Source organism: Notothenia coriiceps, unplaced genomic scaffold (assembly GCF_000735185.1).
Source record: "Notothenia coriiceps isolate Sejong01 unplaced genomic scaffold, NC01 NC01_scaffold00033291, whole genome shotgun sequence".
NCBI classification, from domain to species: domain Eukaryota; kingdom Metazoa; phylum Chordata; class Actinopteri; order Perciformes; family Nototheniidae; genus Notothenia; species Notothenia coriiceps.
In genome coordinates, this window is record NW_011365992.1 from 4,761 (window position 1) to 19,824 (window position 15,064).

The 15,064-nt window shown below is 39.8% G+C and overlaps 1 protein-coding gene across 1 annotated transcript; it reads right to left on the reverse strand.

Annotated features, from left to right (window-relative positions):
- Positions 1 to 3,248: 3,248 nt before the first annotated feature.
- Positions 3,249 to 11,671, reverse strand: htra3b (HtrA serine peptidase 3b; the record flags this gene model as incomplete). Its single annotated transcript, XM_010789733.1, has 9 exons — positions 3,249 to 4,798; positions 4,914 to 5,009; positions 5,567 to 5,624; positions 5,698 to 5,812; positions 6,083 to 6,115; positions 6,241 to 6,435; positions 10,772 to 10,861; positions 11,071 to 11,203; positions 11,567 to 11,671. Coding segments are annotated over 9 exons (994 nt in total), but the record flags the coding sequence as incomplete, so codon positions are not given.
- Between the last annotated feature and the right edge of the window lie 3,393 nt (positions 11,672 to 15,064).

The following is a 15,064-nucleotide window of genomic DNA, read 5'->3' on the forward strand; positions in this document are numbered from 1 at the left end:
ATAGCCATAGCGTAGCGGACACAAAGTTTCCCCACCTTTTTTGCCAATAGCAATTGCATAGCATAGCACCGTTGCATAGCTCTACGCGGTACGTAGCCGGAGTCACTACCTACGTGTAGGGACACGACGAGTCGAAATACGCAGGCGTCTCGACACACGCCGGTGATCACTTACGTCCAGTCACATTAACACACAGGACATGTAAACACATACATGTCATAAAAGACACACACACACACACTATAGGATTCATCCAAAACACATACACACACACACCACACACGACTCACACATACACAAGATCTACACAGTCACAATCATGAGTATTTACGAACACCACACAATCGTTCACATCTAAGACTCACGTGGACTTCCACATAAATTTTCCAAACTAAATGTCTAGTTATAGACTATCTCTCAAATAACATTCAGTACCACACACAACACACACACACACACACACACACACACACACAGCAACTCGATACACGTTGAGTTCCTATACACCTTGGCCCTTCGACGGACCTGCGACGTAGCGTTACAATAGCCACGACTCACTGTTGCGATACAGTTCGATACGATTTGATTCAACATTATGCGATTCGGGGCGATACGATGCAATTCAACAAGATGCAAAAATAATGATACTTCAATATGGTACGACAGAGGATTTTTGTTTTATTCCTTATATGCAGCAAATCATACATTAACAAAAAAGTGCTTTACATATTTGGTACTGCACATCCCATCATGCCGTTTATTTTTTTACCTTTAAAAGCTCTCCAGACTACAGTACAATTGTATAACACCTCAGAGTTAAACAATGTAAGGATGCATTGCTCATGATTAACAATGTACAAATAACAGCTACCATAGTGCAATGCCCATACAGCTGCCAGCCTGATGTGCTTACTCATTCATAGGCTAACTCACCAGTGAGCAGAAAGCAGTGGGTTCTATATGAACAATAAAGAATACAAATAACCTTTCACAAACAGGTATTTCATAACTGCTTACAGTAAGGAAGACATTTAAATTATTATTGGCCGTTACAGGCTGCTGTAAACTAAACACCACTCTCTCTGACAGAACACCTCGCTGAGTGATTTAACTCATATGTCTAACTTTCAGGTTTCTCTTTTCAGCCGCAGACCCCATGTCGCCTCTTTATGTGCGTCGCTAAGTTCCTCGAACTACTTGTGTACTTTAAAGCGGCTCGGCATCGTTAACAATTTGCGAGTGATTTTTCAAGTTGACCGTCTGTAGTATATAGTGCCGCGCACATATACCATCAGGACGTTACTGATGGGGTGCGGCTGCGGAGTGATACTGTGTGTATGCAAGTTCGCATCTATGTATCATGGCTGTAGACCTGTTAAGTAATAAAGATACCTCATACAAAGGTCTACGGATACCTTATTACTCTCCATGACCTGCGGTCAACTATATAGCATAAAAGACTATTACACCGTCTTTCTTGAACAATCCGAAGTGTTGCCAAACGTTTGATTTGTAGGTATTTTTCGGTGCGCTGTGTTTCTCTTTCTCCTCAACTTCCGTGTGTGTTGATAACTGAGAATTTCGGCCTCCGTAGTGGCGAAGCAAATATCAAAGATCGTCTCTGCTGAGCGTTGACAAGATTTTATATGAATGAATCGTTTTTTTACCGATGCAAAGATGCTACGCAATCGATGCATCGCGAGTTCAACCCGGTTCAACCCAAACTGTAGCCGATGTGCACTCTTTCAACCGGTGCACTCGCATCTTGAACGTTTATGCCGGTGCACCGATGCGAATCGGTGAATCTTAACATCTCTACTACTCAGGGCTCATGCTTACAGTTGCAGGTTGATCATCTTGTGAACAGCTTACCCTTCAGACTCATTTCTTCCTTCGACACAAATGTCTGGTATAATGCTGCGTTCCATTTTCTTTGGAAGTCGGAGGTGGGAACTGGAAGTGACGTCACATCGAGTTGACTGCGTTCCAGTAGCACAAGTCAGAAAAAGTTGGACCTCCGCAGGAAACTAGTTCCTCTTGTTTACATCTTTAGCAGTCACCACTGTTAGCAATACCGGTTGATAACCACACTTTATTTTGCATTTTGTCAATACAAACATCGTACCAAGATATCCACAGATCCAAGACGAGCAGTGCCACATGTACAGTTGGTTTAATGTGACACAAACAATACAGAAGAGCTAAACATGTTATCAGTAAGTGTCTATTACTGATGCGGTATGGCGTACTACCTCCGAGATTCCGAGTAGGAAGTCCGACCTCAAGTTAAAATTCCCGACAAAATTACAACTGGAGAACTGGAGTGCAGTTTCACTTGGATCAGCATGCATTGCTCCTAACCCTTTACCTCCACCTTCCACCAGCATAGTTCCATGGCCTAGACTTTAAGGGGCTGACATTTGGAATGGTCTTCCTTTGTTTACTTTAACTGTTATGTATGTTTTTCTTTGTGTTTCCTTTGCGAATGTTTTAAATGGGTCATTTATTTTTTTACTTTTGGCATTCAATCCCACTTGTAATACTTGACACCTTTTGATACTTCTTGTTGATATCATAAAAGCAATGGGGTTGAACACCGGCCTATATAAAGCAATATTTCCCACAAACGGCTGCAGACCAGTACCAGGCCACGTTTAAGAATAAAAGCGAAAAAAACAACTTTGTCCTGTATTTTCCTCATCATTCCTCCAACAATGGTGTGTTGTCATTCCCCCAACAATGGTATACAGATTTGTTACTACAGTATATTTGATAGTCAAATTGTGTAAGGACACCCCGTGAGAGCTGCTCAAGTCCTATCTATTTTTTTTTACTTCTTGTGAGTAACCACAATATTGACCATGACCCTGAGGGAGACTACCCACTGAGTTAAAAATAAACTCTTGACCTGTCGTGAGCTGGGAAGGAAAGAGTGATTATGTCTGAGAACGATAAACATCTGTCTGCTGTGACTCTCTCACTGAACCCTAAAAACAGTTTCCTCTGAGTTTTTCCACTTCATTTAAGTATTGGAGACTTTTCCACTCAGCAATGTTGATAACTTGCCATAAGGAGAGCTCAGTTTTGTTTCTTACAGACTGGTGGTTTGTACGATTGTGCTGAATAAATGTTCCCCATAATTATGTCCCCCGAGTCATTTTCTGTGAAATTGAGGTGGGGAAATGTTGACAGCATGATGAAGACTTTGCATTTCCACACCATTATAAATAAATACATAAATAAAACAATGATTGTGTGCAAACTTTATTTGGTGTAAAAAGCTGCTTCCAAAGGCTGTTTCAGAGGATTGCTTTGTTGGCAACTTACATGTAAACATTTTGTTTTTGTCAATAGGATAAAAGTACAAACAGTTATGAACCAGAGCAGAAGCAGTAGTGAGACAAAAAATCTGCTCACATTTAGTGCTCTTCATTCCATCATCATGTAAATGTAATAAACACACGTGTTTCACATTTTTTTATGGTAAGACAACATACAGCAATAAAGAAATATGCCAACCATAAACCAATATAACATGACAATGTTTAACATTTCAAAACAAACACTGGAAACTCAATGCTTAAAAATACAAAAGTAATTTGGCAAATGCCCACATGATAAAAAGCAAAAGTTGCGATTGGCCAATCAGAAGTTCAGTTAGCTGAATGTTGACCTCATTCTGTTTATTCTAGAGGTTCTTTAAAAGGTGGTCAGCTTTTTTGGAAACAGCTGACTGACCTATATTCATTATTTTAAATAGAAACATTTTCATGCGGAAAGCAAGTAAGCTTCCATTGCAGGTTTTACAGACTCAAACCGTTAAGGAATATCCTTCAGCAACACTCTGGTGTCCTTAAATCACACAGCTGACATACAGTAACACTCACTAGTTTAGGTCAGGAAAGACTGTCCATCACCCGCAGTGGAACATTCTGTCTCTTGTTTTAAGGCCCAACCCTAACCCTAATTTTATATATTTTTTTAAATGGTGCGCAGTGTAGTACAAGGCACACACAGTACATTGACGCTTTGGTTTTCTTTTAAGAATAGGATCTTGGGATAAAAGTGCTGACAACACCAGGACATAAGGGTCAAGTGCAGGCTAAACCTTTGTTGGATTTCATCTGAGTTTTGTGGACTTGGATAATGCTTTTGTCGAGGAAATGCTTAAGAGAAATGTCCCTATCATCATTATAATCTAATTGAAATGTTTCAATTCCACAGTACATTTATCAACTTTGCTTTTTTTTTATGTGCACCATATATTATAGCCTCATAATAACATACTTTGAGGTACTTGTAAAGCAAATTTGTTTACTGGTGATCAAAGTGAAAAAAAAAAATTGGGATACGGTTAATGAATTCCTGTATATGTGCCCCTGTTGCACGTTGATCCTGGTTTAAACATGTGGAAGGCACAGTTGTAAATCCTTGATACCTAAACAGCATTGCACCATATCGTCCATGGGATCCTTGTATTTGGTACAGTCCACAGCCAGTATTCAAAGATGTACTTGCTTGACAGAAGTCCAGCTGCAGTGTTGCAGTGCTTCCACTATCCAATGTCATTCGCAAAAATAGGGCCTTACATGTAGTTCTAACTCTGCGAGAGAGCAGTGCTTTCGTTGTCTACTGCATGATGACATCAGGTTCGATGTTAAAGAGCAGGTCATCATTGTCCCTCCTGACCTCCAACAGCAGCGCCGTCTCTTCCTGCAGCGCCCCCTGCAGGTCAGCTGTGGCCATCAGAGGCTTGCCATTCAGCTTCACAATGATGTCACCATCTTTGATCCCGCCTCTGGAGACAAGGACAATGATAAAGAAAGTATTGTAAAAAGGTAAAGCATTAATTTCACTTCTGAAATGAGTAACACTGCTTTTATTTGAGGAACACATAAATAATGTAGACCTACTTCTCTGCAGGTGAGTGAGGAACAACCTCATGGACATAAATCCCACTGGTGACATTAGGGAAGTCTGGGTTCTGCAGTTTTAGCTCTTCGATTAACCTGGAAAAAGCGTATATACAGTCTCTTAAAGAAAGTCCATCTAGGTAAACATTATTATCCCAAATAGGGAAAACCAACCTTCTATTAGGCTAAGATAGGCCTTCTTTAGAAAAAGAATGACATTTCCTCTTCAGTTTTCTCACAAGCCAATAAGTATTGTGTTTATATGAAAGAGTTGTTGAGAACATATCCTGAACATATGTAAAAAGAAACATACCTTATAGTTTGGCTTGTTAGATAAAGTTTCTGGTCCAATAGTAGCTTCTTATTAGAATGTGTAAATAACCTAACTTTAGTTTTACCAGAAAGAAAGTTTTAAGTCTTTTTAAACACTGTAAAAATAAAGTTCAAGCTGACAAGCAGCCAATTCAGTTAGAATAAAAAGAACATTTCTAGCAGATAAATAAAGTTTGTAAGGGTTACAATTCAGGGTGTTTTCTAATCAGTAAATGTGAATAAAAGAGGACCCAAAATAGATCCCTGTGGGACACCTTCGCTTCCTTCTTTATTTTCCATATTTGCCAACCAAACAATCACATTAGTCAGTTCAGACTTACGCTTGTGTGATGGTCAGCATCCTGATCCCAATGAACCGCTTCTTTACTGACCTCACATCTGTAAAAGACTCCAGTTAGTTTCTAAATATTCAGCAGGATTCTCACAGGTGTTTAATCCTAGCATGGCTCACCTTTGTTGTGCTTATCTAGAGACTCATTGAGGAAGCGAGTGATCCTGTCGGAGGGAATGGCAAACGAGATTCCTGCTGCAACCTTCAAGGTGTTGATGCCGATCACCTCCCCGTCCTCGAAAATAAAAAGACACAGCAATAAAACATCAACGTTGTACTGTTTGAATTTTGTCAGGATTTGTTTCTTCTTCAAGGCAAGTTACAGGTATTACAACTGTAGAAAAAGTGACTTAGTTTGCTATCCAGGATTAAGAGTTCCGGTTTGGGGCAGCGCAAAGCTAGGACTCGGACATTGGCAGTATCTTCACAAGTTTAACAACCAGGCAATATCAGAGAAAGGTATTTTACAGAAATTAAGCTTTGAGGTAAGAAACAACAATCTTACCAAATTGACAAGGGGTCCTCCTGAATTCCCGTACTATAAAGAAAGACACAAAATCCAGTATACATCATGATATGACTTTTTAACAACCTTTTGAACTGCTTCACAATCATTTTTGAAACAAAGCACATGTTTTCGGCCTTCCTACAGTATATTCTCACATTGATAATAGCGTCCGTCTGGATGTAGTCCATGTCGGAGTCCCTGAGGCCCAGTTCTTTGCCGTCTCTCTGGGCGGTGCTGACGATGCCGGTGGTGACGGTGTTCTGGAGGGCGAAGGGGCTGCCGATGGCAACGACAAACTCCCCGGGCCTCAGGTCTGCACTGTGGCCCAGCAACAATACAGGCAGTTTGTTCTGGGAAGAGGAACAGACAAAGGGTAAGAGAGCACTGCAGTATCAAACCATTTCAAGTTTCCAATTCACCTTATTTGCTTTGGACTGTGGAATGAAACTGGAGCACATGGAGGAAGCCCACTCTGATATTGTGAGAAAAAAGGAACTCAAGACTTTCTTGTTGCACCTCGTCTGTACTTTTGTCTAATATAAATAAGTAAGAAGGGACCAAGGAATGATCTAAATCACTATTAGCCATTCCCTTTTTGCTAGCCAAAACTAGCCAGTTACATTCTGTTGTCAATTTAAACAAAGGGATGTGTAACATTGAATTCAACCAGAGGTTGCACTGCAATGACTGCAATGACACTCATAAAAGCGTTAAAGAGGTAATAACTTTTAATGTTCAGCACCATGTGTTTAGATCGTTGTGTTTTTTTTGGACTGTTTCCAAAGGAGCACTTCTCTAAAACTGGTGGATAATAAAAAGTGTATGTTTTTGTAATTGGTAAGTTAAAGACATAAGAGCAAAGGTAAAGAAATATGATCCTGTTTGTCAAATGTTACATTTTTTGTTTTTCTGCTGCTCCCTTGCTCATGAATCTACCATCCACCCCATTTGAACCGTGTGCCAAAAGCTTATTCATACATTTTGCACACTCAGGAAAATAAGGTTCAAATCTGTTTTAAAAATATAACTGCCATGACTTCAGCTTTTGACACGTGAGTGCTTTAACTGCTGTTTAAACATTTCCAAGAACACAGTGTGCCAGTATGGCAAATAAAGGGTATCAAAACACGACCAACAATCAGCACTTAGTGTGGAAAACTATAAATCACAGCCCTATGATGATGATGATGATGATAACAGCTGGGGTAAATATACAATGCAAAGTATAATAAAAGGACATTTATGAATAATAAATTAATTGAAATATCACTATGCAGCTATATAAAAAGGAGAGTTCGCGCTGTTGACAGGAAGTTGTTGTTGCTATGGAAACAACGTGACGGAGATTAATGGCGAAAAATTTATTATACACAAGCAAGTAAAAAGGAAATATGGGTCGAGGTCAAAGAGAAAAGGGAGTAAAAGAATGGAGCTGAGTATAAACCCATGCTCAGCAGACAGATGGTGTGACTGAGTAAGAGAAGGAATGAGCAGAAAGGATTTCTTTAAGGCGTAGGTTTAGGAATTTGTTTCTTCCACTCACTCCTCCCTGTCTTGGTCCTGGTCCAGCTCTCTCAGTTCTAACGCAAAGATGTCAACTGAGGTTCACTTGAGATTGTTTTTGGAAATCAGATATTCGCCCATTGAGTGACCCGCCTTTTGATTTCTTCATCTCAACAAACACATTTTGTGTGGCAAAATATTGTTTCAACCCACAGCAATTTGTTTAATTTCTAGAGAAAGTTTCCACACATGCAAAATAAGGCATCTACAATGTGGATATCTTGAAACACAATCCCTCTCTCAACTCTTCATTATCAGGGCTTGATCAGGACCCACTGGGTTGAGTTACTACAATGTAAGTCCTTCAGGATAAAGGACTTCTTAAACAGATTTTTAGTTGCAAACTCAACTCTAGCACTTCCGTAATCTCAAGATCCCCAGCTCTGCGATGAAAGGATAACTGTCTGTCAAGATATGCTTTCTTCTTCTTCTTATCTGTAATGACTCTAGGTTTACATGGTTTGATAATGTTACATAGGTTACTTACATAAGTTGAGTAAGTGTGGGACACAAGTTCAAATAAGTCAATGTTTACTTGTTTGTTTCACATGGGACACAAACTGTTTTCTCCTTGGTGATAGTCCTGTGTCCAAGCAACCCTGCCACAATTGCTATATTACATCACCTGATATCCTCCTTTACTCCCATCATAATTTACCACAACAACTAGAGGTAGCCCTGTTAGTGTCAAACTGATTCTAGTGTGATTGGAGAATGGAGCGTCATCATTTGACTAGTAGTTCCACTGGACTAGTATTTCACGAGTTGATAGCGATGGAAGGCATTCCAATTCTCGCAAAACTTTGAATGATAGTGGGAGAAGGACAAAGAGCGACACTCAATCTAAACTTTCTCAGGTCGTGACAGCAAATCTGGTTTACTGGAGGGGGGATTTAGTATTTCCATTCAAACCAAAACCTTAATCTAATAGTGTTATAGCCTAATACTAACCATTTGCATGATGCATGCACAGATCTTGATCTCGGGTTTGAAGAAGCCAGATTTTATCGTCAAAAACATTATTGAAATTTGGCTAAATAGATAACAGATGCCAGGCTTATCAACTGTGTTTAAGTTCTGCCCGGTAAAACAACAAACTACTAAAACGTCAGGTGGGAATTGACGTAAGAGTGTCACACTGAGAAAATTCCCCTATAATCCCTTTGCTGGCATGCACTGTGGATGTCCCAAGCTGGAAGTATTTGGGGTCACCCCAGGGGAGGTTTAAATTCTGGTGTGACCCCACCCTTCAGTGTTAACACCACTGTGATCCTGGACACATGAAACACACACACGTTAATAGTGCTGGCCTTGAAGAAACGCCTTGATGAATTAACCTGCTGGAGATTAACTGCAGGGAGGCCATGGGGCGGGCGGACCAATGCTACTCTGAGTCATCATTGTTAACAGAAAGTGTGTTGTTTATGTCTAAAGTTTATCCTAAGGCTTTACAGACACGTTGAAAGCATTTTCTATCTCAAATAAACATTTACCTTATGTTTTTAATTGGTTTTCAAACTTGCTTTATAGCATATTTGTTCTCTTTTATTGATGCTACAACCCTCTACCCTCTGCTGTTGGTGTCATAAAGGTCCTAGGAGCCATATTTGAAGAACGTCAAGAATGTTTGATGACCAGCTCATAAAAACACTGCTCAACAGCACCACTAGTGGTCAACACCAGGGCTGCTTCTACAGTCTATAAAGATTATGGTGGCAAACGTTAGCAAAAAATTTTTTTGAAGTGATATTGCAACAGTAAATGCAGCCTAAAACCAACAGTAACAAGGAATTCATCTCAATAAGTAAACCTCTTCCAATGAAATAATTCTTAGTATTCTTGCAAAACTTGACAAGGCCTTTTTAAAACAAGAGGTTATTACGTAAGGTCATTACAATTCTAGTAGCAATCTGACAGGCACTCAATAATGGCTGGATTTTATAAAATGGTGCACACACATCAAGAACACTTCCATAAAGCATTAAACCAAAACACAATCCAAGAATGTGTCGCTTGTTTTACACATGTGGGTGTTCTCTGGGATTAGACAAATTACTGTTGCCAGTACTTTCCTTAATTCTTAATAAATATGTATTGAATTCAATGCTGGATCCTTTCTGTGTGGAGTCTGCACCGGTTTCCTCCAGCAGTCCAACAAAATGTTACAAAGAAAAAATGTGCAGCTCCAAAGAATGGCTGTAGGTGTGAATGTGAGCTCGAGCACTAGGCTAATGGATGGGTGGACCTTTCAACACAGTCCGATGTGAAATGTAGTTCACCTCTTCATTTAATGGACATGACATTGGACAACTCAAGGGCCCACCTGGAATTGAAGAAGTCGATTTCTGCATGAGAATTTTACTTTATATTTGAGTTTTCCCAAATGTACTTCAGTTGTACACTACATATTGATCTAAAGCACATCTGGTTTGGAACTTTTATCTGGGTTAGGGTTAGCATGCTAGAAGAAAATATAAAACATTTTGGCAATCTTGTCTTCCAGTACTGGAGATGGAAATGTGACCCATCTCTGGAAAGTTTAAATATATATAGAAATGTGTATTCATTGGGATAAACCCCTTGAGATGCACCATCTCGTTTTCAAGAGGGTCCCGACAATAGCATCAACTTACAGACATACATAAACAAAAAGGCAAAATGCAAAACATGACACACAAGACAAACCACATACAGTCTGTTAAGTAAAATTCAAGCAATGCACACAATCATTACAATTTGAGACAGTCGAGCAATCAGTTTCATCAATATCAGTTTCATTAATAATAAGTACAGACCAGTTGAAAGTGAGTTTAAACATGATGCAAGAGATCTAATAGCAGCAGGTAAAGTATTCCAGTCTGTTGGGGCTTTGAAAATGAACGCTCTTCTGCCAATCAATTTTTTGCAGAGGGGACAGAGAAATAAATCTGAACAGAATGTCTAACTTGATGATTTGGTGAGTATGGTGAATGAAAGATGCATATCTTTGCAGGACCACTTAATTTGCATTGACCAACTTTACTTTAAGTACTGTTTTTGTGAAAGGTTATTTGACTAGAATGGTCTTCCTCCAAGTTCTTTTGTATTGCTTTTTAAGGAAATCTCATAAAGTCATACACTCACCTGTGAATTGATTTTGATAGTAGCAATGTCTGACTTTTTGTCAATGTCTTTGATGTTGGCTTCATATACATCCCCATTTTGCATCTGGACCTTCAGAAAGAATGGAAGGAATAACCATATTAAATACAAAAAATAACTCATAGCATATGGCAGGATTTGGCTTCATCCATTTGTAATAAGTTTGCTTTGTTTAGGGTACAATATAACTGTTTGCTGTTCATTTTCTGCAACTTGTATAGTTGAATGATGTATTACAGTATTTAAAATGAAGTACAAATGATTAAACAGCATTTCAGTACCTTGAGGTGCTGTTGACCGGACACTGGTGTAGTGCTGGAGACTACGTGTGCATTGCTTACAATCAGTCCGTTTTCTGACATCAAAAACCCAGATCCACTAGACAGAGGGATGTTCCGCCCAAAGAGAGGATGCCTGGGGTATGGTAACAAAAAGTTAGCTGAACTAGCTTCATAAAATTAAGTGCTCAAATATTGGTAATCCTATTATCTGAAGTTTAACGCTTAGGATAATAAATAGATAACATTTTTGTTTTATTTCAACAACATTTTAGAAGAGAATAACTTGTATTTCAAGGTAATACATACTAATCATGACTCTCTGGACATTATATAAAGTGTCTCCATATGTGGACCAGAGTAAGCCCCACTAGAAATAGGATATTACATCTACCATATGAAACTCCTTCGCTTAATCATATTGGCAACGTTTTTTTGTTATGGATTCTAAAAGTGTACCTTTTAAATGTATCATCACACACATGCACACAGTTAGTACCTGAGGAAGAGTTCGATGTGGACCACAGCAGGAGCGATTTTCTCCACCACGTCGGCTATGAAGTTGAACTTGTAACGAGGACTGGCAGCATTTGGAGGACCTATACTGGCAAGAATAATTATGTATTTTAATAACCAGTCAATATCCATATGTTAAAATGGTTAGGGTTAAAAGAAGGGTAAACCTGGATATCATCTACACATGATTTTGGGAAAATATGGGGAAGGCCAATGATGTGAGTTTAGGCTTTATATAATATAAATAGAAAACAATATGGGATCTATGATGGATCCCTGGGGCACTCCAAAACAATAAACAGTAAACAGTTGTGAAACTTATAGTACTAAATAAACTATGGAAAAGCAGAACCACTGACACCACTTTTTATGAGCAGCTTTTTAAAATAGTCAGCACATTTGGATCAATGGTGATCACTTTTTTATTGTGTATTGTAATTTACCCATTATGATATACACTGGGCTAAGTGTGCCATACTTAACAGTCTCTGTTGTTGGCTCGTAAATCCTTTTTCTCTGAGCTTCCTGATTTCATTCCTGAAATATGCCCTCAAACTGTCCTCTCTGCCCCACCGCCCTAACATTAAAGCTCCCATGTCATCCTTTTCTGGTTATTACCCGGCCGTCCCCTTGTGTTATGAAAGTTTTACTGCATGTCAACGGTCTACAGAGTCACAAACCCTCAAAGTACACCCTGTAGCGAGTAAAACTCTAACACAGAAAATACCTGTCTATGCTGCCCCAGAACGCCTCGTTGGAGATTTCTCTTTTTCCATTGTTTACTTCCTGGGTATGGTGACGTGCCCATACCCAAATGGACCCACAATCCGTGGAGCTCCTCACACACACACACACTCTTTTAGCGGCGAAAATGTGACGCGCTAGGGGAGGTGCTAGTGGAGCCTCGCAGATGGGGCTGCTGCAGCCCCCTCAGCACCCTAAAACAGATTCTCAAATGACAGGCAGAATCCAACCTAAGGCTGAAGCCACTGGGTATAAATCTTAAGATTACTGGTCTTAAGAAATTCACGTTTCTTGCTACACATTTTTTATAAATCATGCAATCACCATTCTAATATTTCTAATAAGGAAAACTTGACTCAGTGGTTTTTCCCATTAACAAGGTACTGTTAGAAAGTTCAAGCACTTGACTGGGTATGAGGATTCTTCCCCCACATTGAACTTGACCACTGTTGGTGGTTGTATAACTTGTTAAGAGACTTGTTATGACTTTTTATGAAGATATTTAAGTTAATTAATTAGAGTTTTAAAGCTTGACTACTACTTTCCAGGAATTTCTTTGTACCAAAAAAAAGTAAAAACGTTCTCCAAACCCTACTACTAACCATGATGACCCCAGGAACTCCCAAGTCACTCATCCTCAATCATTTGAGACTTGCCGGACAGTCATCCATATCTTTTTGAGTTCACCACGCCCGTAGGAATGTAATACTCCAGTGATGTTTAAAGTTTGAACCCAGACAAAATAAAAGGTTTGGGATCAAAGAGAAATGTAAATAGTCTGCCACAACTGTAGCCTGCAGGGACTTCCTGTTTCCTCAGCTCACATCTCCCACTCGGATGTGTGTGTGCGTGTGCGTGAAGGTGTGTGTGTGTGTGTGTGTGTGTGTGTGTGTGTGTGTGTGTGTGTGTGTGTGTGTGTGTGTGTGTGTGTGTGTGTGTGTGTGTGTGTGTGTGTGTGTGTGTGTGTGTGTGTGTGTATGTTTCAGATTATTGTAGCCTCCTGAGGGGGGATTTCAGTGATGATTGTAGCAGTCAGTGGAGAAATCTGGTTCACTCATCAGCACTGGCCACTCTGTCTGCCTGTCCAACACAACATATCCCATCAGCCACTGCTCAGACTGGCAGGATATATGCTTTTACTGTATGTGCTGTTTCTTAAAAGGATGATTCCAAATATTTGTTGACCCTTAATCATTCTTTAAACATCAGCAACAGGCACATGTTACCTCAAAAATATGTTAAACTAATGGAATGTTTTCCATGTAATTTACTGGGCACATGCATGCACCCCCACCAACAAAGGCCTTTCTATGTTGGACGCTCAGTGACCTTTTGTAAAGCCATGCCAGAATTGGGTAATAATGATATAATTAGTTTTGAACTAAAAAAAAGTGAACCTAATGTCTGGAGGAGATGAGGCTGAAACTGATGGTGTACCTTTGTTTGGAACATTGTGGTCATGCTCTACTTTTACCAGTTTACCACATGGAAAGTTCAGATTGCACAGAGGTGAGGAGAATTCAGGACATATGAAGAGAGTGAAACAGCATGTAGGGAAGTACGTGTAATTATAAAACGGCCATTAACTTTTCTTCCCGGTTGGTTTTTAATGGAGACAGTAGTCTAATAAATAGCTGGGAACTGCAGGCAGGAGCATCTTACTCAGTGTGTGTGAGGAAATGAGAAACATGTACGAGAGTGAGGATAGGAAAGGACTACAAAACAGCAGATGCTGGCATTGTTCCACAAGATACAAGCCAAGTATGTGCTTGTATGTGTGTGTATCTGTCTGCCATCATGATCACTTTTTCCTCCGCCAAGAAAGTTCTGTCAGGATTACGGAAAACTGCTAGCCCGATTTTCATGAAACTTGGTGTTATGGTGAATAATGGGCTAGGGAAGAAGCCATTTTATTTTGGAGTGGATCCAAATCACAGGCAGATGAACAAATTTAGAGACCTGGGGCCGTATTCACAAAGGATTTTAGGGCTAAAAGTAGCTCCTAACTAGCGAATTTAGGAGAAACTCCTAAGCATAATGGGCGTGTCAGTCTTACATTTAGGACTCCTAATTTTATTCACTAAGAGCAATTCACAAAGTATTTTAGGCCTAAAAGTAGCACCTAAGTCTGGGAGAGCTTAAAAGTCCTCGAGAGGACTCCTAACTCAGTAAGACCTATTCACAAAGAATCTGAAAATGGCTGAGAGACGAAATGTCTTGGAGACAATGGAAGACTGTGAATTGATCAAGAGATATAGGCTAAATCGTGAGGGTATCAAACTTGTTGTGGAATTAGTGCGGGATGCAATAACATCCCCGACTAACAGGAATAACCCGATTAGTCCGGAAATAAAATGTTTGGCAACACTACGATATTTAGCAACAGGGAAAATGCAACTTTGCAATGCCGACGATTTAGGAATATTGCAATCATCAGTCAGCTGTGCCATAAACCAAACCATCAACGCGCTCTCTAGACCACATATCATCCAACAGTTTATCCGGTTTCCTTTGGACAATCAACAACTACACAGGATCAAAGCCAACTTCATGGCAATGCAGGTATGCCCGGTGTGGTCGGTGCTATTGACGGGACGCACATAAAAATAATTGCGCCATCAAAAGATGAGGACGTGTTCGTCAATAGAAAGAGAGTACATTCCATCAACACGCAGATTGTTTTCATTCTTCATGATAGGGGGACTTGAACGGCGGTATGGGCTGTTATTGAAAGTGT